This window comes from Anoplopoma fimbria, chromosome 2 (genome assembly GCF_027596085.1).
Source record: "Anoplopoma fimbria isolate UVic2021 breed Golden Eagle Sablefish chromosome 2, Afim_UVic_2022, whole genome shotgun sequence".
Lineage (NCBI taxonomy): Eukaryota > Metazoa > Chordata > Actinopteri > Perciformes > Anoplopomatidae > Anoplopoma > Anoplopoma fimbria.
In genome coordinates, this window is record NC_072450.1 from 29,873,880 (window position 1) to 29,897,511 (window position 23,632).

At 40.9% G+C, this 23,632-nt stretch overlaps 2 protein-coding genes across 2 annotated transcripts; one reads left to right on the forward strand and one right to left on the reverse strand.

The window, feature by feature from the left end:
- The first annotated feature begins 545 nt into the window (after positions 1-545).
- Positions 546-5,189, forward strand: lto1 (LTO1 maturation factor of ABCE1). The gene is made up of 6 exons (XM_054616299.1): positions 546-626; positions 701-775; positions 2,109-2,214; positions 2,481-2,551; positions 3,770-3,887; positions 4,649-5,189. The coding sequence occupies exons 2-6, from the start codon at positions 726-728 to the stop codon at positions 4,718-4,720; spliced, it is 417 nt and encodes a 138-aa protein (XP_054472274.1). The 5' UTR covers positions 546-626; positions 701-725; the 3' UTR covers positions 4,721-5,189.
- A 13,250-nt stretch (positions 5,190-18,439) lies between these two features.
- Positions 18,440-22,885, reverse strand: ccnd1 (cyclin D1). The gene is made up of 5 exons (XM_054612289.1): positions 22,497-22,885; positions 20,590-20,805; positions 19,623-19,782; positions 18,906-19,054; positions 18,440-18,795 (listed from the first exon to the last, which is right to left on the reverse strand). Exons 1-5 carry the CDS (start codon positions 22,692-22,694, stop codon positions 18,640-18,642), a joined length of 879 nt encoding a protein of 292 aa, XP_054468264.1. The 5' UTR covers positions 22,695-22,885; the 3' UTR covers positions 18,440-18,639.
- Between the last annotated feature and the right edge of the window lie 747 nt (positions 22,886-23,632).

The following is a 23,632-nucleotide window of genomic DNA, read 5'->3' on the forward strand; positions in this document are numbered from 1 at the left end:
TGTGTCATTATTAATATTAGTACAGTGATGATTACTTTGTGTCATTATTAATATTACTACAGTGATGATTACTTTGTTTCATTATTAATATTAATACAGTGATGATTACTTTGTGTCATTATTAATATTACTACAGTGATGATTACTTTGTTTCATTATTAATATTAATACAGTGATGATTACTTTGTGTCATTATTAATATTAGTACAGTGATGATTACTTTGTGTCATTATTAATATTAGCACAGTTATCCAGTTAAGGGTCGCAGGGGGGCTGGAGCCGATCTCAGCTGTCATTGGGCAGAGGCAGGGTTCACCCTGGACAGGTCTCCAGCCTATCACAGGGCAGACATATAGAGACAGACAACCACTCACACTCACATCCACACCTACGGGCAATTTAGAGTCTTCAATTAACCTAAGGAATAGGGAATTGAACCCGGGCCACACCACCGTGCAGCCCAAGTGAAGGAATCGAGGAGGCAGTTTAAAAGAGACTTGGGATGGGGCCCCCTATAGACTGTTGAGTCAGAAGCGACTGTTCACCTCCACGCCGCTAGGGGGCAGCACCGCTCTGATGAGGGAGGACGGTAGATCCGGCTGACAGAAACCGATAGAAACAGCACAGTAAGCAGTCAGTCAGCGGTGGTTCCAAGCCTTCAGCTGATATATCCGTGTTGAATAAAGCTTTTTTTTTACAGAACAAGCTTGTGAGTTTAAGTTGAGATGGCTGGAAATGAAGATCTGTTCGACAATATTCTTTTGGCGGATGAAAGGTGAGTTTTGTTCTGGCCTCATCAGTCACACGTGAGGAGTGTTTATAATGGAAGAGAGTGATGCAATCATTGTGATTTGCACACGAGAGCATGCAGATCATTAAAATCCAAAAGAGCACATATTGATGTAACTATCACACCTATACATGCACGTGAAAACGTGTGTGTGTGTGTGTGTGTGTGTGTGTGTGTGTGTGTGTGTGTGTGTGTGTGTGTGTGTGTGTGTGTGTGTGTGTGCGTGTACAAGTTTTGGTTTTCACAAAGTTTGCTGCTTCAGTGTTTTTAGATCTTTTTGTCAGATGTTACTATGGTATACTGAAGTATAATTACAAGCATTTCATAAGTGTCAAAGGCTTTTATTGACAATTACATTAAGTTTATTGCAAAGAGTCAACATTGCATGCTGTCAATTAACTTCTGGGCCACATCCTGACTGATGGCAGCCCATTTTTGCATAATCAATGCTTGGAGTTTGTCAGAATTTGTGGGGTTTTTTGTGTTTGTCCACCCGCCCTTTTGAGGATTGACCACAAGTTCTCAATGGGATTAAGGTCTGGGGAGTTTCCTGGCCATGGACCCCAAAATGTCGATGTTTAGTTCCCCGAGCCACTTAGTTATCACTTTTTGCCTTTATGGCGAGGTGCTCCATCGTGCACACCAAACTGTTCTTGGATGGTTGGGAGAAGTTGCTCTCGGAGGATGTTTTGGTACCGATCTTTATTCATGGCTGTGTTCTGAGGCAAAATTGTGAGTGAGCCCACTCCCCTTGTCTGAGAAGCAACCCCCCCAAAAAAAGATCTAAAAACACTGAGGCAGCAAACTTTGTGAAAACCAATACTTGTGTCATCCTCAAAACTTTTGGCCACGGCTATATATATATATATATATATATATATGTGTGTATGTGTGTGTGTGTGTGTGTGTGTGTATACAGCGGGTAAAATAAGTATTGAACACGTCACCATTTTCCTCAGTAAATATATTTCTAAAGGTGCTATTGACATGAAATTTTCACCAGATGTCGGTAACAACCCAAGTACTCCATACATACAAAGAAAACCAAACAAATAAGTTCCGAAAATCAGTTATGTGTAATAAAATGGAATGACACAGGGAAAAAGTATTGAACACACTTACTGAAATTTATTTAATACTTCGTACAAAAGCCTTTGTTGGCAATGACAGCTTTAGAAATATATTTACTGAGAAAAATGGTGATGTGTTCAATACTTATTTTACCCAATTTTGGGTTCTTTTTATATAAAAAGAACCCCAAAATTGTCTCTAGCAACAAACAACAACAAAGTTGAGTAAGAGTGTAATTGTCTCTCAGGTTCCGAGGGGAGGGCTACCGGGAGGGATTCGGAAGAGGGACTTGCCGAGGACTGCAGGATGGCCGCAGACATGGAGCCTCTCATGGGGCCAAGCTGTCCACTGAGGTGAGTTTGCACAGTGAATGTGACTGTGAAGCTATTTCTACACACACACACATGCTGTTATGTAGCTTAATTCCTTAACATTACCCATTGACCCGCCACCAGACTGTAGCTATGTCAGTGTACTGTTGATTTTCTTTTGCTCTAGTACAAAGTCACTGTCTGTAACTGTCAAGGTACATGGTCGGTGAGTTGAATAAGTTAAGATGTGTTGCTTTGAATCCACTCAGCCTCTCCGGTTTGTTTACTTGCCCTCTAACCACTGACAGATTTCCTTCTACCATGGGTTTGTCATCACATGGAAATGTCTCCTCCAACATAATACGGACGTAAAATCAAGGTACGGTCTCCTTAAACATACTCATTATCTTCCTTGAATTTTTACTTCAGAACTCTGCTGGAGGACTTGAGTAGTGATTTTTGATTTTCTTGTACATATTGTAACCTCCATGCATGATTTTAAATCCAACCTTTCTTCTGCTTTAGTTTAAATAACCTAAAGTAGTAGACCACAACAAGACCCCCGCGAGGTTTACATTTCTACAGTGAGTGGTGTTGTGTCGTCTGTACTTATGATTTCAATCAGTAAGTACAGACGGGGAATGTCTGATGGTTTTAATGGACTTCCTCTCTTTCTCTTTGAGGGTTGGTTCTATGTTAAGGGTTCCTATTTATTTTATTGTGTTGTTTGTTTTTATCACATGTAGGTGTTGAATGCTTCAGAGTGAAAATTAACTAAAGAATCCCTCCAACATTCTAAAGACTCTTGGTCATGACCCAGCTTCAATTCTTTATTGTCAAGAACAACCATAATGGAAAAGCAGAATCTTATATGTCCTGCTCCCTCGAAAATGCTCATTAAATATGAATAAAAAGAAAATCGCACACGAAAAAACAGAATAGAGCAGTTTGGATATAGGGATAGAGTAAAAATATAGGGAGAAAATATACCTATATATAAAATAAAAACATATTTGTGCCAGACAGTGATTGCAAAATGCATAAATTGTAATCTAAACAGGGATGTAGTAAATGTATCCATTGTGACAAGATGATGAATATACCTTTGCAGGTTTGGGTGATAAGGGTGGCTATGTCGAGGTGTACGAATGATTAGAATCTGTATTGTGTCAAATCAGCACCAATCAAATCAAGCTAACGCAATGATCCATGTACAACGAGCAGGGATGCTTCAATAATCATAGAATTTGGAGATGATGTATTCCAGATATGGGCCATGCAGTGAATTTGACTAATTCTATGAGGGAGTACGGGAACATCAGCTGGACGCTGCACTAAAAAGACAGTGAACCCTTTTTAGAGAAGCAAGTACTGGGCATGGAAGGGAACTTGTTTATGTCCTGAACTGTAATTCAAAGCCTGTGTGTGTGTGTGTGTGTGTGTGTGTGTGTGTGTGTGTGTGTGTGTGTGTGTGTGTGTGTGTGTGTGTGTGTGTGTGTGTGTGTGTGTGTGTGTGTGTGTGTGTGTGTGTGTGTGTGTGTGTGTGTGTGTGTGTGTGTGTGTGTGTGTGTGTGTGTGTGTGTGTGTGTGCTGTCAGAAAGCGTCTGAAAGCAGTGGAGGCTCTGCTGGGTTTGATCCAAAACTCCCCTCATGATGATCCGCAGTCTGCAAAGCTACAGGAGCACATGGAGAAACTTCGTGGGAAGTTCAGACAGGTATTCCATGTACTTGATATTGACAATAGTGAAGAGTGTCCCCAATGAATCTGCAGACTCAGGATCAGCCGCTATAGAACCGATACTTCAGCTGGTCGAACCCACGCCATTGTTCTCCATTAAAACGCAGCTACCGTTACCTTAGACGCAAACGAGCAACACTATGTTATGTCACTGTGTACTGACTTTATTTCCTTATTAGTGGACAGTGAATCACTTCCTGTCTGTCATTCAGATTTGAACCATTACAAGTACACTGGAGTTTTTTTGAATTTTTTTACATCAAACATTAAAAATACATCAAACACGCTGCTCTCATACCCATAACATTTCTATTTCCTGTTGTCCTTTTTCTCTATTACTTGTTTTTAAAAGAATGTAATCGAGAGCAGCTGCAAGGCTTCTTTTTTTTTTAATTGTAGTTGGTCAGCAGACTGCTTCCCGAAAGCTGCAAATATCCTTGACCTTCTTGGATTATCAAATGCATTCTACATTTCAACACAATGTCCACAGTTCAAAGGTCAATTCCATATTCCAAGTGTAAATGCAGACTTAAACATGTCCGTTCTGTGGACTGGAAATTAAGCGATTATTAGCACATACCATAACTGATAACCTGTTGATAGCAATGATTACTCCTAGTGTGTAGAGATATAAACATGCTGCTTTTACTACACAGCCTTATATCAACTTGGCCCACTGCATATTCCATGTAAATATCCTTAAGGCCAAGCAGCTAACCTCTATCTCCTACTGTCCAGGTCTGCTCTATGCTGAGTGTCCCGACCAACTTCAATGATTACATCAGAACTTCTGAAGGGACTTCTTTCTGAAGGCCTCCTGATGATGATGAGAAGGAGGTGCTGAGCGGACTTCTGCGTCCTGGACAGAAGAGACGGAACTTGATCCGCTAACAGCCAGCAGCCCTGTAGTCAGTCTCCCAGGCGTTGACTGGCGTGTGATTGGTCTGCAGTGGATTTGGGTTTGCGGGTTTTTTGAGCGTGACGTGGTGACTGTGTCGTCTTTGCCTTCCCCTTTCTGGCGGGAAGGTCTGAAGTGTAGGAAAGTCCACGGACCTCATTTGACTGGACAATCCGAGACGACTGCGGTCACTCGTACTGAGTCTGGAGCTCGGTCCCAGTAGGACTTCAGAAACTGGGATTGGGAGAGATTTTTAATTTTTCGTGATAAATGAGTAGATTTATTGCAGTGACGTTGACCCGGTTGAATTGAAAATCGGAACAAAGACAACAGCAGCAAAAGGGCAAACAACGCCAGAATAAAATCTTGGAACAAACTTTGCTCCCTGGTGTCTGAAGTGACTGTGTTCTTTGGGAGGTTTTCAATTTTCAATTCAATTCAGTTTATTTTGTATAGCCCAATATACTTTACAATCTGTACACATGCGACATCCTCTGTCCCGGAACCCTCACATCGGCACAGGAAAAACTCCCCTAAAAAAACCTTTAACAGGGAGAAAAAAGGAAGAAACCTATGGGAGAGCGACAGAGGAGGGATCCTTCTCCCAGGATGGACAGAATGCAATAGATGTCGTGTACAAAATGAACAACATAACAGAGATACAACACATTCAATGTATATGACATAAATGATTCATATAATCAAAGTAGTAAGCAGACAACGAAGGGAAAAATTAAGACTACTTATAATAATAACAGCAGCAATTATTATAGTAGAATTATAATTATGAAATAAGGAATAGTAATGTGACTAATAATGGACTACGGTCCAGGGACCACAACGATTCATGGAAACCTGCAAAGCGAGAAAGCAAAAAGGGCTTCAGGGTGGAAGCAAAGCTAATATGCGTAATATTGACTAAACTACGGTGAATACATCACTGAACCAATACATTCTGCTTTTCAGCAGTGTTGGAAAGTAACTAAATACATTTTCACTTTCTAGTGCTCTGTACTCCACTACACTTCAGAGGCAAATATTGTGTTTTTACACTACTACATCTGACAGCTATACTTTTAAAAAGATTTCACACGTGAAACATTGGAAGAGCTTTGAAAGTTACTAGATGCATTGTCACGGATCAAACATGCAAAGAGGTCTCTACCTCGCAAAAACTAAGGCAGTCCTGAGATCAGTAAGAATTTACAGGGAATGTATTCACTGGCATGGGCAGTTGGTCAGTTGTGATTTTAAAAAAAACCCCCAAAAAACAAGACACCATTTCTTTTTGATGTGGGATGTTGGTGAAAAACTTTTAGACATTTGGAGAAAAATATCATTTGAGCGCTAGAAATTCCCACATACCTGTAAAGTACACTAACATGCTACAAACTATACAAGCAGCTGGCCACTAGAGGGCTGTGCTGTAATTCACTTCCACTTCCACATGGAAATATGTTTATGAGCTTTCATTTTTTCCCCACTATATAAAAAAAAAAAGTGAAAATATGGTGTGGTGAGCTCACACAGCTCAACCTAATCAGTGACCCCAGCAACACCTGAAACCTCAGTAACAATAAGAAAAAACAAAGGACAAAGGTTTGGGTAATCATTTTATCATCCACCCCTTATTTTTTCTTCCACATAAGTTTGACTGACCTGGGGGTGTTGGTTTAAATCCTGTTGCACTTCTTAATGCAATGTCACTACATCTCCATGTCTCCAGGATAGGATAGTTTACCTTGATATCATACATATATTATATATATATATATATCAATATTGATTAACCCCAGTTACCATTCTTCTTGTTCTTACTGTCCATCAAGCCATCCCTTAAGTGACAGAATCGAAAAAGTGGGAGACCAATCCTCAGTCCTTCCTTCCTATGCCAAACTGCATTCTTAAGTTCAACTCATATGAGACTCATATAAGATAAGATAATCCTTATTAGTCCCGCAGTGGGGAAATTTACAGGATTTACAGCAGCAGAGGGTATAGTGCAAACAAGAGACATAGTAAAAAAACAAGTATTATAAATAAGCAAATAAGCAATAAAAACAGTAAAGAATCCACAATAACTGAAATATTATATATACAGACAGAATAACTATTATAATTATTTATTTATTATTATTATACATAAATCATTTGCTTCTTGAGTGTTTTTACTAAGAAGTTGCCACAGTAGTGTTTCCTTCCTCATTTTAGCTTCAGCTGAACTTCATAATTCATTTGATCCCCCATTTCTTTACAGGGGAGTGATTCGCAGGCCCTGAAAGGATGATAGCAACCAACAACTAATTTCAACTTATACAAAAGAGAAAAATCTACAATAGAGCACAAATTATTGTTTTAAATACTGAGGTCACAAGGTCTCAGGCTCGTCAGTTGACATCTGGCACCAACTGGTCTCAAAACTCGCATAGCGTCAAGAGAGAGAAACGCTAAAAAACCCACAATACTTCTGAAAAAATAGAATAAAACTTTTAAAATACAAAGTAAATCTGCATGTAAATCCAATCAAGGTAAAACAATCCATTTGTTAAACAAAAGTGTGACAGTGATCAACTAGATTTGTCCAGAAAGTGTTTTTAAAATGTTACAGCAACGCTTTCATTGGGTATGGGGATGTATCGTTGTATTGCTCCTCCCGTCAGGATAAGAATCGTAATCAGAAACGTTTCGTTTTTACAACGTTTTTGTTTACCAGGGATTTGACCTGTGGTTGCTTTGCTCTCATCGTACATAAAGCTAAAAACAAGGATCACCACTGAACAAGAGGAAAGAAAGATGATAAATGATATATCAAAAGTGAATATATAAACAATACAACAAAAGATTTATATTTGGTAGTGTTTGGTAATGTTCTTGTGTCTGATTGTGTCCACTGTTTGAATGGTCTCCAAGTGAAGTATCCTGCATGTTTCTTGACTCTGGAGGTGTTTAAGGCTTGAATTGAGGGCAGGCTGGCACCTATGTTTTGTTTCTGCAGTCATTACCCTCCGTTGGAGTCTTTTCCTGTCCTGTTTGGTGGCTGATCCACACCTGACATGATGTAAGAAATGATAAATGATAACTATCCAGTAAGAGTCTAGACTTAAGTGAGTAAGGAACAAAGAGGACACTGTGTTTGCTATGATGACAGGTTGTGGTACAGCAGCTGATGGGGAGCCATTGGTTAATGTTAAACTCCTGTCCCTCTCTCTAAATAAGACCAGGTCACTGACCTCTGCTGTATGTACAGAGTGTATACACGGTGCCGCTCGGTCCACACACACACTCAACAACAACCGCAACAACAATAGCTTCAGGAGGCTCCAGAGAGGACCAAAAGGACTTTTATAGCAGCCTTTGTCCGCCAGCCCGCTTTCTATTCCATGTCCATACTCACCCTGACAATAACCCAACAGGACTGTTGTGTGTGTGTGTGTGTGTGTGTGTGTGTGTGTGTGTGTGTGTGTGTGTGTGTGTGTGTGTGTGTGTGTGTGTGGTGGGGTACAGTAGCAGCTGGTTTATGCAGTGTCAGGCAGCAGGTGAACGCTGTCTTCTAGTCGGCAGCTTCTGAAGGCAAACAGAGAAAAGAGAACAGGGAGGCGGGGTGGGAGGGGGGTTTGGGGGGGGGGGGGACAGGGGCCAAATGAGAGAGGCTGCTTTCAGTTGAGTGGTTCAGTTCGACTTGTACCCTCTTAAAGTAAAAAAAAAAAAAAAAAAATTCAAAGGGGGAGGCAGAGTGAGCAATTATCATGAAGAATCCAAAGAAAGAGAAAAAAGGAATGAATTGATTGTAGCTGCAGTAAAGTGTAGAGGAGGAAGAGGAGGAGAAAAGGTTTAGGAGTTAGAGTAATAGCGTAATAGTGGTAGCAAGAAGAAGGGAAAGGAAGAGACAAGGAGGTGGAGGAGAAGAGGAGGAAGAGAAGGAGAGAGAGGAGGAGGGACCGAGGTCTTTGAGAGAATGTGGAGGAATGTGGGGAGCAGGTGGTGAGTGGTGACATGAAAAGCAGTGGTGACAAATGCTGCCGTCCGCCCGATCGGCAGCAGAAAGGCCCTCTGAATGAAATGGTGGCATCAGATTTCAGCGCACAAGCACACCAACAGCTCCGGGAGGAGGAGGAGGGGCCTCCACGCAGAGCAGCAGAAAAACATGCTGTTGAGGTTTCCTTTTTTTTTTTTTAAGTTCATTGTTTTGTTTTGTCTTGGGGGGTCAAACTACTGCTTCAAGGCACAGAATAAACTTTGACGCTCAATAACGTGGTCACTTCGATTTGGATATGATTATGAGTTTATGTATTTTAACAGCTGGTACAGACAATACAAAATAATTATATACAAAGAAATATGGACAACCTTTAAAGAACCACTGTTCCAAATCCTATGAAAAGATTCAAAGTTCATCTTAGTCTGGCTCAATATTTTCTGACTTCCCTACTCAGCCCATCAGTTCCTACTGAAGAGTATAGTAGTTCATTTAGAATTTCTAAATAGTTTCATAACAAAGAAAAGGTTCAGTAATTTCCTAAACAGCTGATCTCTTTAGTTTTTTATCAAATCTTACTGGAGGAAATAGTGCATTGGTTGTGGACTATTTTTAGTGCCAAATTAATCCACATTTGGTGCTCTTGATGGTATTTGTGGGTGTATGTGAGTCCAAAAAAAACTACAGAACTTCATGGTCATGAAGGAACATGTGCAACAGTGTGGCTCATTGATTTGTTTGGATAATTTTAGACATCCATCGAGCTCTATGGCACGGAGAAAGAACGCTGTACGTGGAATTTGATGGCTGTTCGCCAATACCATTCATTTTGGATTTTTTGAAAATTGGGAACCAATTGCTCTACTGCTGCTTTTTCTCAAGGACTGGGCCTCAAATCGAGTGGGGTGCCAATGTACTGGTTTTTCCCCCAAAAAATTGGAGCTAATTTATAAAGCTAGTTAAGTGTGATTTCTAAATGAGTTCAAGAATTCATGTTCGGACAAACAATCAGAAGTGGCCGTTGAATTACAGAACTCCTGACCTGGGCCGTCACATCTGTAGTGACTCAAATTGAGCCAGCACAAACCCTAGCGGTTGTCTTCTTTCTTGCCTCCCCGCTGTAGTCTAGACAGGAAGCGCGGGGACCAAGCACCAGAAAACATTAGCACAAATTAGCAAGCTAACGTTAGCTAGCTAACTAGCCAGTCGCTAAATGGGTACAATGAAAAGTCTTAATGTTGTATCTAGACACTTATAAGTCACATGGATCACTTGATCAAATACTAGATCAGAAAAAATCACTAGATTTTGTGATTTGCTTCATTTCTAGTTGAAAGAAATGTGCTGTGATTCTTCACCGTGGTAACTAAGAAGTGAAAGCCAAGGAGGGGGTCTGATTAGAGGGCGTTAACATTCTTTAATTCCATGACGTAGGTTAGTCCAGAGCGGTCGACATTTTTAACCATGAAATGCAGATTTGGTCATATTATTCAGTTACTAATTAAAATGCATGTTTAAGGGGTGCAGTTACTCTTTGATAATGAACGTGTTGTGTGTCCAATTTGCACTAAATTTGACAATGCACTCCATGGTGTGAAGTATATCTGATCAGTTCTCGAGATGTGCGAAGATCACACACACAGACAGACAGACAGATAGACATACTTATAGATTCCTTGCTTCATAGTAAGTTACAAAGATATTGAATATGTGTGCAAAACAGAAGCAATAATCATCATCCTCAGTCCCAGAGTTCTGCTTTTTATTCACAAACCTGTAATGATTAGTGCAGCAGCCAGCCGGAGCAGACTCCCCCTCCCTCATGCAGAAAAGGATTCCTCCTGGAAATACTTTCCTCCGTGTCTGATGTGGTCTGCTCAGTAATGTCTCTCCCTGCCTCTCTGACCACAAACACTTACCTGTGACAGGACCAGAATAGTTTATAGCATGTCAAATAAGTGTGAGTTGGTTCAAGCATGGAAGAGCCACCAGCTTTTCCGTTTCAATGCAAACTGCCATGTTAACACGCAAACCCACCGCCCAGTGTCATCCTTGGAACAGATTTTACTTCACTTTGAGACTTCTCCTCCATGGATTGGTTGGGACCTCCATTACTGCACTCTTCTGGAAAGAATCATTCCATCTATTTTTCATAATTTTGGTCAATGTTTCAATTGGTTATGATGATACTATTCACCAATACTAACTAGGCGTAGTTCTGTGAACTCAGCCTAAGCAGACGGGTTGGAAACAAAAACTCAGGTCAGCCAAACCTATCTTGAAGAGAGAATAAAGGTGAACAGTAAGAAAAATAACCCCAACTGTCTGTTATGAATACCCATCACAGTTTATAGACCCATTTTCTAGTTCAACTTTGACCCAAGTTTTCAGTCATCAAAAATGGAAGTGGCGTTGTGCCGCAGCTATTGAGAAGAGTTATCAAGCTTTAAACTTTGAATTAAAACTGTTAACAGCATCAGGATGTCTGGTTGTTGCATGTTCGCTTGTCAGGATCGATATTCAGACAGGATCACGACAGTTTCAGAGCAAAAGGTGTGCAAGAATGTATTTGAAATTGATTAAGGGCTTTTGCAAAGACACACATGTTCTGTTTGTGTTTTCAACAGTCATTACAAGCGACCAAGGCCCATTACGCCTATAGTCACCAGTTAACACGGTCACTCCTTAAAACCAAACACCTGTGCTGTCTATGGCAGCAAGCAATTAAATGTGTTGACTACCACTGTGTGATAATCTGTTCAGTCTGGTTTTCTTTTGTATTCACTTCCTGTTTTATTTTGTTGTCACGGTTCTTGTGTATGGTGTCTAGTTTTACTTCCTGTAGGTTTCCCCACACACCTGTACCTTGTTTGTAATTAAGCTTGCCCTATTTATACCCTGTGTTTCCACTTCCCCTCTGCCAGATTGTCTGCCAGGTGGTGAGTGAAAACTATAAAAAAAAACAAAAAAAAAACAACAACATTGGTGAAATGCAGAAATAGAATTATCAATAACTTACAACACAGGCGCCAAATAAATATGTATCTCATTAGTAAAAATATACAAAGTACATCTTTAAGTTTACAAACAGTAGACTATCACATTGTAACACGTCTCACACTGAGTTGAATCTTAATGTGAATCTGACAAAAAGTGCTTCGCTGATTAAAGTCCTCTCTTCAACATCCGTCATATTTGTTAGCACTTCAAATTAGCAAAAAAATATTGTATTTTATCCTGTTTGTGAAAAGAAAAAAACTAGTTACTGTACATGCATAGTGCATACTGTATTTACAATTACAGAACCACTGTTAAAAGGCTTTCTGCTCTGTGTATAGTTGAAGGTCAAATCATTTCTTGTACAAAAGTAGGACTTCTCACAAAGAAAGATATATAAGTTTTCAACTATATTAATACATTTGTTCACATGACAATAGCATTTTAAAGAAATCAGACAGTCGGTCAGTGAATAGAAGATTATACAGCTGTGTGTGTGTGTTGTGTGTGTGTGTGTGTGTGTGTGTGTGTGTGTGTGTGTGTGTGTGTGTGTGTGTGTGTGTGTGTGTGTGTGTGTGTGTGTGTGTTGTGTAAGTTCATATGTGTGCATTTATGTGCGTGTGAGAATAAGCCGGGTTTTATTTTGATTAAGGGGATTTTGGGTTTGTATCCCTGCATACACTCCCTATGAATGCAACAACTACAGATTAAAAAATACAAACTGAAACACGGAATACATATAATACATAAGGAAAGTACTTACAAAACAGGGGTAAGATTGTCTTTTAAGCATCTTTTGAAACTTTTTAGTGTGAAAAGCCATTCCATAATTTGGTTCCCTTAAATCTTATCGAAAATTGAGCTCTAGAAGTAAATCATTTAGGAGGATGAAGATCTAAATCTTCCTGAGGTGGACAAACACAGCAGAAAGGGTCAGATTTGTCAGCTTTATTATAGCTGATCTACCAATACAAATATTAAAAGATTATATTTTCCCACATTGGTAAACGTCTAATTTATTGCATCTTTAAAACTCAACTCATGGGGGACATTAGGTGCAACATCATGGTCATAATATATAATATAATATACTCTGACACAAACCTATAACTCAGATTTGATTTGGAAAAAAAGGAATTTACCGTGACTGATCATAACCACTATATGGGGACCTCTCGAGACAAACGGGCTGCACGTTCTGCACATTTTTTTTGTTAAGTGTGAAAAGCCATTCCATAATTTGGTTCCCCTTAAATCTTATCGAAAATTGAGCTCTAGAAGTGAATAATTTAGGAGGATGAAGATCTAAAGATTGACGAGTTGAGTAAGAATGAACCTGTGAATATGGTTAAGCATCTAGTGACTTGTATGCTTATCATTTTCTAGCTTGTTTAATGTTTAGTGGCCAAATACATCTGGCCACTACATATTGGACCACTCGATAATAGCACACAGATATGCAACGACACTTTTGTACGTCCTTTGCCAACCTCTCTGCTGATCAACATCATTGTTAACAAACTGTAAAAAGATCGATCATCTCCAAATAAAGTGGTTTTGGTAATCTGGATGAATAGTTTGCACGGCATCTCCACCAACCTGCACACTACCAACACTATCACAAATAGAGGTGACAGGCGCACGGATATAAAAAGTGAAAGCATGGTGTAACACATACAGCCGGCTGCTGTTACATTGTGTGTGTGTGTGTGTGTGTGTGTGTGTGTGTGTGTGTGTGTGTGTGTGTGTGTGTGCGTGTGTGCGTGCGCGAGGGTCTTTGTCTTTGTCTGCTGCTGGTTGAGCTGGCGCTGGCAGGCCTGTGGGAAAGGATTAGACTTTCACGCCTTTTCCTCCACACTGAAGCCCCATCAAAGACATTCCTTGCATAACAAATCAATGAGTACTGTCACACACACACGCACGCACACACACACACACACACACACACACACACACACACACACACACACACACACACACACACACACACACACACAAACACAAACATACTCCTATTAATCATTAGCCAAACAATAACTTTCAGGATTCAGAAATGTTCTTGTTCTCTCCTTAGATGTGACAAGGAGGAAAATTAGAAGATAATTTACAAGTCGAAACATCAGCATTTGTTGATATTGACGATAAGATTGATATTTAAAAAAAATGAAATATTGATCATCATCAATCACCTATTAAATCAGGCTTTTGTACCGTTACAGACTCTCTCTCCCTCCATTTCACGCTTTATGGAATCCGTCAGTGAGCATTTCTCTGATTTAATGTATCCTACTTTTTTTTTCATCACTTGTAATACGAGAGTCTTTCCCAGTTGCCTCTGTATGCAGTTGGGCAACAAATGAAAGCTAAATCAGCAACCCTGTGTCTCCTAGCTAGACCAGGTAGTGAGTCTTATTATTGGTTCCTCAATATGTTTCCACTGTATTTTACAAATGGACACTTTCGGATTTTAAATGAAATTAAAAAAAGAAAAACAGTGGGACTGACTTTACTATGTCATATAATGATAATGCATTGATACACTTTGATACAGGGCTGCACGGTGGTGTGGTGGTTAGCACTGTCGCCTCACAGCAAGGGGCCCGGGTTCATTTCCCCCCGGGCTGGACGGCCTTCTGTGTGGAGTTTGCATGTTCTCCCCGTGTCATCGTGGGTTCTCTCCGGGTTCTCCGGCTTCCTCCCGCAGTCCAAAGACATGCAGCTTAGGTTAACTGAAGACTCTAAATTACCCCGTAGGTGTGAGCGTGAATGGTCTATATGTGTGTGTCTGCCCTGTGATAGTCTGGAGACCTGTCCAGGTGAACCCTGCCTTCACCCAATGACAGATGGGATCGGCTCCAGCAACCCCGCAACCCTTAACTGGATAAGTGAATTAATGATACACGTCACTCCAATTCCCAAACTTCAGGTGTGTGTAGACTGACTTCTGGAATCTGGATTCTGTAAAAAGCTCTCTATGGAGCTGATCGGGATCATTTTGTGGTAAATTCGACGTCGTTAGACTGCAACTATGCATCGCTTCTTAACTCGGAAGACATTCACACGCCAGAAATCCTTTTAAGCTCGTGCAAATGTTGATTATATATATTTCTATTTATAAAATTGCATTGTAATAAAGCATATTTTTGGACAGACACACAACATGTAATGATGGAAGGATTGCCAGAACTTCCCCTTTAATATGAAGTGATATCAGTCTGCATTTTCTGACCCGGTCTCCTTCATCAAGCTTTGTTGAACATGTAATAAAAATATATTTATTCCATTCAATGTTTCAACAACCTGACAATAATTGAAGTACATGTCAAGTGAAATCTATCGTTTTTAGAAAACCTGTATGGGGTGAATGTTAGCTAGCTTAGCTAACATGGTTAAGCATGTAAATGTTAGCTAGCTTAGCTAACATGGTTAAGCATGTAAATGTTAGCTAGTTTAGCTAAAATTTACAGAACCAATGTTCTCCTTGTCTTACAGTACAGCGTGAAACCGTAGAATGCTAAATGTTTTCAGGGACGGAAAGCAAAAAAAACAGGTACATTGCATTTTGAAATGCATATGGACACGGCCACATCTGCTTGTATCATAATATAGGAACTTATTATATTCACGTGACTTAAGGGAGTCCTGTCTCAACATGATTATTGTTGCTAATGGGAGAGAACATAGGAACACCGTGGCCATGCAGCACTTTCACTATTGGTTTCCACAGTTGGGTGTGCAGCCTGGAATATGTGGGATTCTCTGTTGTTACGGCAGCTTTTCACAACATTCCACATCTGACGATTTGAATTTGTTTCTTCTCGTTTCCGCAACTAACAATTCGTTTCTCTTGGTCATTTTGTGTATCATTCAAATAATCATTTAGCTGAAAAAGGGTTAGCCAAAGTTCGATTGTTCTTGACAAAAGATAGTCCCCCCCGCAAATGCACTTCATACTTCTGTCTGAGTAACGTATTGCTTTATATCTACCTCTATCTGTTTGAATAAAGTTTCTTTTTCACAAATGAAACGATCCATTAGATATATCTATTTGTTAAGGATTTATCATCGTCAATAACGACAATACAGTGTTGAGTTCATTTCATTCAAATATCTCCTGTGGACAAGAAGAGACAGTTTTCTAATTCATGTTTTTATTGTGTAGTTGACACAAGTTGCAGACAACTGGCATGAAGTAGACACAACTGTGTGGAATGATTTGTAACAAAACAAAACAAAACAAAACAAAAAAAAGTCTATGGCTTACCGAGCACGACACTGAATCTATTTACAAACTCAAATCAACTCGCTGACAGTTTGAAAATTGGAGCAAAAAAAAGCTTTTTTTTCTTTTTATAAATATCAAAAAAGGGGGAAAAAGGAACGTAGGCTGCTCCGGGCCTGAAGTGGGGATAAAAGTCTCTTTCAGCGAGACAGCTTAACACTCAACAGAGTTCCATACATATCCCGTTTCTCTGTCATGGCCCCCGGTTTCAAAGCATGCATGGTTCCATCGCACATGCTTCATCTTAAGCAGGTCGAGCAGAGCCAGAAGCCAAGAACCAATACGTAGAACAGAATAAAAAGTAAATCAAATAAAAAGACTAAAAATTAGAAAATAGATCTTGACTTGTCACATGAGGTATTATGGATCAAAGCATTTTCTGTACATTGTCTCATTTTTTCTTGTTTTTTGTTTTTGGAATAGTTCAGAAAAATCATGTCATTTATAAAACAAAACAAACAAAATAAAACGGATCACATAGAATCTACATTAAAAACAACAAAATGAGGATGTCAATAAAAACATTTTCTATGAGAAAATTTCAAACCTAGAATGGCAGTATATTGACATTTATATGTATAAAACAAAAACAAAAAACACCAAAAATGTAGCAGCAAACAACAGGAAAAAGCATCTTTTTTAATCCATTACGTTTTTGTCATCGTTTTACTTCTTCTTTTTTTTTCTTTTTTAAACACGTAGCTGGGATTCATTTTCAATAGCAGCGGAATACAAGGAGTGTTTCTCTCCTACTCTCTATCCTTTAATGTACAATCAGAAACCTAATGCACAGGGTTCCCACACAGGTTAACATACATATACAATTCAGACTTGGATTTGAAAAGAGCTACCTCCTGATCACACTCATATGTCCGTCGCCATATATATATATATATATATATATATATAAAAAGCACACATCAACCTTTTCATGACAACTTCGCTGTGATGTGTAGGAACCCTGACTTGAACTCAACAGCATTAAGACACCCCCACCCTCCCCCCCTTCCCTGTTGAGCCTTCACCCTTTTTTAGGCAAGTCCCCAAGAAATGCAGCCAACGTCTTTTTAGGTTTGTGCAAAAAAATCATAGTTTTTTTTTAGCTTCATCCACCTTTCCCAGAATCCATGAGCAGTATTTGAACCGAGGTGGAGAGCGATGGAGGAGATGCAGTCCGACCGCGATTTTAGAGGCAGAGTAGCGTTTCAGTTTGACAAATGTATCCGGACAGCAGGGGCTGCTCTATAGTCGCACCGTAAAGGTGGTGCCCACGCTAAGTTTGCAAAGCTAAGAAAGGATTAAATATGTTTTGCTATTTCAAAATAAAGTGTTATTTAATTGTAAAAATAATACTTCAGCCTTAGAATGGAAGAGCAGCTTTGCCCGTGTGAATCATCTGTTGAACTAAAACGCATATCTGAGACTTGGGAAGGGCCGCTGCAGAAAGCCACCGACTCTAGAAGACTGATGACGGTGTCAAGCAGCCATTCAGCTCAGTTCTTCTGTCCCGTTAGCTGAATCACATCCAGGTCAGACCCAGACCCAACTGTCCACTTACTCTCCGTTGCCGAAAAGACTCCCACTCAACCGACCCCATTCAAATTTCACGTTGTTTTACAAACTTAATTCACTGTCATTTATTTATTTATTTATTTTAGACGACCAGCAGCGCTGACCAAAAGTGCTTTTTTTTTTTTTTTTTTTTTTTTAAATTGGAATGGTTTAGGTTTTAACTACACAGAAGAAAAGACATGGAGCAGACTGTGGATCGCTCTGCTTGTGGTTGTGCATCGATTTGATCTTATAAAAATGACAGCGAGCTGGAACGGGTTAACAGAGAATGACACATGTCCACCGTGACGTCAGCAGTCCACAGGTCCTAGGGGACAGAGCGTCTCTCACACTACACTTGGTTTAGAAAGGTCTAGAAGGATATATGATAAAGTGACTAAACATAAGCAAGCAGGGGATATATGAATGTTTGCACTGCAACGAGACAAACACGGGAGCTTGGACAAGAAGTCTAGAACAATAAAGAAATCAAAACAAAATAAGCCTCTTCTCTTTAACAAAAAGTCAAAAAGACCTGAAGGCAGACTACAAGAACCTACTGTACATGACACTTTGGGATGTTTTTAGTAGGCAAGTTAAGTCTGCGGTAATTTAAAGATTCCTAGTTTAATATTTGAGGGAATGAGAAAAACTAAAAATATATACTGTTTTGCGGCTCCATCTCCAGCCCACACGGGTCATCGGTACACGGTGTCTTTTTCTCTCTCTTATACATTTCTGTAGTGTTCATTCCTTTTCCCAAGGACGGGAGGGGACACTGGCAGGAAACGTGACTTGGGGGTTTGCAGGGCTGGGGTGGGGGTGGGGGGTGGGGGGCATGTGAGTGACATGTCGGCCATGATACAAGCAGCCCCAGGAAGTAGGAGGAGGAGGAGGAGGGGGGGAGGCCGGGTTCAGTTAAAGGAAACCCCCTCCCCAGCCTGCCCCGTCACCGCCCTCTGTCGACAACTTTCCCCCGCGATCATCAGGTTCGCCGCGTGATATGCGGCCCCGTCACTCGTTTTTCAGATGTTGATGTCTCTGACGTCTGTCGGGGTGCAGGACAGGTCCACGTCCTCGTCCACGTGTTTGGTTTCCGTCGTGCTGCCGTGCTGCTGAGCCTGCCGCAGGCTGGACTCCAGCAGGGACTCGATCTGCTCCTGACACGACCGCAAGCAGTCCTGTGTGGGGCATGGGGATCAACAGTGAGCAAACACCATCACGCCCGCTGACATCAAAGAGTAATCAATGGCTTTTTTGGGGGGGGAGGGGGAAAAGTGTGTTTGCATACCGGGTCACTGCGGATGACCTGTGACAGGAAGTTGGTGAGGTTCTGGGAAGACAACGAGGCATCCTGGCTCTTCAGGTAGAGACCTTGAACGGCTGCCACCACGCTGCCCGCCGCCACCATGGACGGTGGACTGGCGATGAAGTTGACGTCTGTGGAAACGGATCAAGCGTGAGTTACAACGTAGAATATCTGAATATATGAAATATAGAAGGATTGTTATTAAGCCCTAGGAGTTCCTGATCCATGTTCACCGTTGTAAGAGATGCCTTACAGTAAATAAATAGAAACTGACTCCTGACCAGACTGATCCCTGCCTACATCCTCTCACAGGAAAAACAACACATGACTTTATTGACACAACGCTACACATCTGCCCCTCTGAACCATTTATTTACTAATAAGGACAACGTCAGAATAACAAAAAAAACAGTAATCCCCACACTGGGGATTACTGAGCTAATCTTCAACTGGGACTGAACCGTTAATCAACACTGTCTGCACACCTGTGTTGGAAAGCTGTAATTGGCTGCAAACGGAAATATAGAGAACAACTAAATACAGAGGAAACCGTGAATATTAAAACACACAAATACAGATCATAGCAGACCATACTGAAAGAAAAACAGTAAGATACACAAACATTCGGTTCGTTTCCTGCAAATGGCCGATATATCAGACATGAACTTTTTGTATTAAAACATAGTGTCCACGTCTTACCTGTAGCACAGAGGGCCACGAAGGTCTGGGCGTGTTTCCTGAGGATCTGTTTGGTGGACGGGTAGATCTTCAGCTTGGACAGGAAGTGCTCGATGAAGTCGTGAGGCGTGACTGAAGCCAGGTCCCATTTCAGCTTGTTCAGAACCAGCAGCTCCATTTGCTGTGGAACGAACCAGAACCAGAGACATTCACTCAGACGGACCCAGAAATACTTCACTGATTCAGTTCTTATTGAAGTTGTACGTTAATAGTTTGAGGTTTTTTTTTTGATACCATCTTATGTTTATCTTATCTTTATATTCCAGATTTCTGCTTTCTCAAGTCAATTTTTTCTCATTTATTTATTACTTAACTACCTATAAATACAATATACACATAGTCCATCGATACAGTGCTAAATGCACGTCTCTGTAGTTTGTAAGCTTAGATCGGTAAAACTAAATATGATTTAATTGTTTTGAAGTTTCCCAACATTAGCCATCTGCAATGGAAAACAGCGGCGTATCAAAACCAAACCGTCCCAGCACAGACTAAAAGAAAAGTGAGTGTTCTTCATGTTCACTTTGGGTCGCCCAATAAGCCTGCACCTCTTTCTCGTGGCCACTAGGTGTTGCTGTGAATCCGGCTTTTCTTTGCCAGTCACTGAGACCATTCATGAAATCAGAGAGGCCTTGAAGTCGCCATGGGAAAGTCACAGGCAGCCATTCAGACTGCTGCACCAAAAGCTACATTTCTACCTTTTTTATTTTTTTTTCTTCCTCCACACATCAAGCAAAAAATGATTTATCTTGAGATATTTCAATACAGTGTGGATATCCCCCCCCCCTCAAAAAAATGGTGGCACTGAGAAAACCAGAAGAACTACAAACAATCTGTAGGCCCTCATTTCATGTCATGTGGTCTCTCAGGCGAACGCTACCGTATGTGTGTGTTACGCAACAAATCCATGTCTGCAAAACTCAATTACCAGCAGCTCTCCAGGCTGGACCGAGTTGTCCGTGTAGATACAGAGTTTCTCCGCCGTTAAGGGCACGGTTTCCTTCATCTTGGACGCCAGGAACATGCACGTGGCTCCCAGCAGCTGTAGTCTTGTTTTCCTGGTGGCCTCCACTGATAAAAATCTGTCCAAATAGTTCATAGCCAGCGGAAAAACCTCCTCCTCGCATTTCTGTTCCTCGCAGACCTGGGGAAGGTGAGAAAAAGCACTTTAGAGAGGTTGCTGGAAGGAAAAAGAAAAAAATCCCCCCCCCATTCACATGCATTGTTTAGTCCCCCCCCCCCTTTATGTCTCTTTCCATGCACAGCTGTTTGCATTAAACCATCCTAAAAATGAATAAAAAACAAGTTAAAATAAATAAACATGCATGTAATTCACCAGAGTTCAGAGTTTTAAAATACCCCGTGTTAAAAGGCTATTTAATGCAAACACAATTTACCATAATTGAAGTATTATTCAAAAATGATTAAGAGTTATAGAGAATGTTGCAGTAATGAAAAACACTAGAGGGAAATTAGTCAGCAGTCAGTTCTGACCGAGACACAAAGGTGGCGTCAACGCAAGTTTTTCTCTCTCCCAACTCCGCAATTTCAACTTCGTCATCTTTTCATAAAATATTTAGAAATATTTAAAAATTACCAGCGCGCTTCAATTTAGCACCTAAATGATCCTCATGGAATGCCCGTTCGGATGAGAGCCGGACCTGTCGAATTGTGACACGTGGGAATTAAATAACAAATAAAATATAATAAAAAAAAAAAAAAAAGGATTTCTGCTCATTCGAAGGGGGGTGCTGCATGCACGCGACACAAGCTTCCCCGTCGGTGCTCCCTCTCGATGCACAATTTCAGAAATTAATAAAAAATATAAAGCCACATATGTTTCCATCCAATAGCGCGTGTTAATGTCGGGAAAAGTCTCCTCTATCAAACCCGACACTTGAAATGCGTTCAGACACTTTTGCACTTTGTACAAAATGACCTTTTTCCTTTTTTTCCTCTCTCTCTCATAGCGACCTTCACATGGCAGAAGCGACTCCTGCTAAAGCAAAACAAACTTTTTTCCTCCCCCCCCAAAAATAAATAAATTGATAGCCAGTCGAACAAGCTGTATCACCCCCCCCACACCACCCTATGTAACATCTTATGGACTAGGGACGCGTTCCGCACCGCTTCTATCCGACCTATACTGTCATTAGCTGCTGCTGAATTTTTTTTTTTTTTTTTTTTTTTTATAAATAGATTTTATAAAGAAAGAAAAAAGAAAGAAAAAAAAAATCATATTATATTCTCTTATACGACAACAAAGATGGCGCGTATAATACTGCCACGGGCCAGATCCTGCATACGTGTACATTTGCTTGTTATTTTTGAAATATATATATATATATTTTTTGCCACCCATGTAAATTGCATTTCATATAAGCTTCTGGTAGAAAATGACGGCTAAGACATATATCAATAATAATAAAAACAAAAAATAAAAATAAAAAGGGGGGGGGGTGTCTACAAAGTACCGAGCGGTCCGGCGGCCACAGTGTCTGCTCCTTACAGCCGGGGACCACCCTGCGCTCACGAGCACATAGGCTACTTTTCCCCCAGCGCGTTTATATAACGCAAACATATGAAACCCTCAGGAAGACTGTTCACCTTTACACTGCAGCGCGGCGGCCCCACACACACATATATATATATATATATATATATATATATATATATATATATATATAAGGCATATATATATATATATATGTATATATATATATATATATATAATATATATATATAACGGGGTTATTAACAGGAGGAGAAACGCAGGCACTGAAGTTGAAAGTTGAAGTGAAGTAATAATAATAATAAAAAAAATAAAAAACCAACCTCTAACATCCAGGTGGCAACTATTTTCCTCATTTTGGGCACTACTTCTTTCTGCACACACTTGAAGTAGTTCGGCGACGGGAGGTAGTTCTCCTCCGCCCGCAGCATGGTGTGCAGGACCCGGTCGTTGAGCAGGTTGACGTCCTGGTAGGCTCTCCTGATGGAGTCCACTTCGCAGCACAGCAGCTGGTCCTCCATAGCGGCTCTGGTTTCTGGCTTCACCGTCGATGGGACTTTATTGTAACCCAGCCCTGTTCCGACGTGTGTGTTTATTTCACTGCACCGGCAAGGCCAACGCAGACAGTCAGGCTTTACAGTCCGCTTAGTTTGAAACCACCTTCCTCTTTGCGGGGCTGTTGCTGCTGCTGCTGCCTGTTGCTCCTCCGGTGTGCGCGAGCCCACTGAAAGTACAGAACGCTTCCCCTCCGCGAGACAAAAAAAACAAAAAAAAGAGCCTCGCGCACAGACTCAACATAGTCGCGCGCGCGCGCCGGAGAGGGCTGGGGGGGAGAGAGGTTGAGGGGGTGGGTGCGTGCAATGACGTCAGCTGTTGTTAGGAGGGAGGTGGGGGGGGGGGATCAAAGAGACAAGCAGGCTGCTAGGGAGCGCGCGAGGAAGGGATTCTATTATATACATATATATATAAGGAAAGAGAGAGAGGGGAGGACTCCAACACCCCCCACACACACACACACACACAGTTTTTTGGAGGAGGAGGTGGGAGGTCCGGGGTGGGGGGGGAGACGTCTGTCGCCAGTGGAGGTTGAGCAGCTTGTCGTCGGTAGGGGGCGATAACGGCTTTACACCACCTCTTCTTCCTCTGTCTTCACCCAAAACACTCAATGAAAGCAGCAGCTCTCTCTCTCTCTCTCTCTCTCTCGCTACAACAAACTGCTGAACATGAGGTGAGCACATGGGACAATAGTGCAGTTCTGAAAACACACAGAAGGCCACTGCTCTATGTATCTCCATTCATTCCCATTTTGAAACAACACAGAGAGGGAGGTATAGGATGAAGTGGAGGCTGTTAAATCCCCCCTATCACTCAGACACGCAGACATATTATCAGCCGGTTTTATAGCTGTTTAACATGTTTAATGTGAAGCATCACTCATTGAGGTGGCTTATGAAAAGCT

Excerpts from the sequence above, each read along its gene's own strand:
- lto1 (XM_054616299.1), top strand. The coding sequence starts at position 726 with ATGGCTGGAAATGAAGATCTGTTCGACAATATTCTTTTGGCGGATGAA. Across the intron at positions 776-2,108 it reads ATTCTTTTGGCGGATGAAAG|GTTCCGAGGGGAGGGCTACC; the intron begins GTGAGTTTTGTT and ends ATTGTCTCTCAG. Across the intron at positions 2,215-2,480 it reads GGGCCAAGCTGTCCACTGAG|ATTTCCTTCTACCATGGGTT; the intron begins GTGAGTTTGCAC and ends AACCACTGACAG.
- ccnd1 (XM_054612289.1), bottom strand. The coding sequence starts at position 22,694 with ATGGAGGACCAGCTGCTGTGCTGCGAAGTGGACTCCATCAGGAGAGCC. Across the intron at positions 20,806-22,496 it reads TTGCCACCTGGATGTTAGAG|GTCTGCGAGGAACAGAAATG; the intron begins GTTGGTTTTTTA and ends CACCTTCCCCAG. Across the intron at positions 18,796-18,905 it reads AGGTCATCCGCAGTGACCCG|GACTGCTTGCGGTCGTGTCA; the intron begins GTATGCAAACAC and ends TGCCCCACACAG.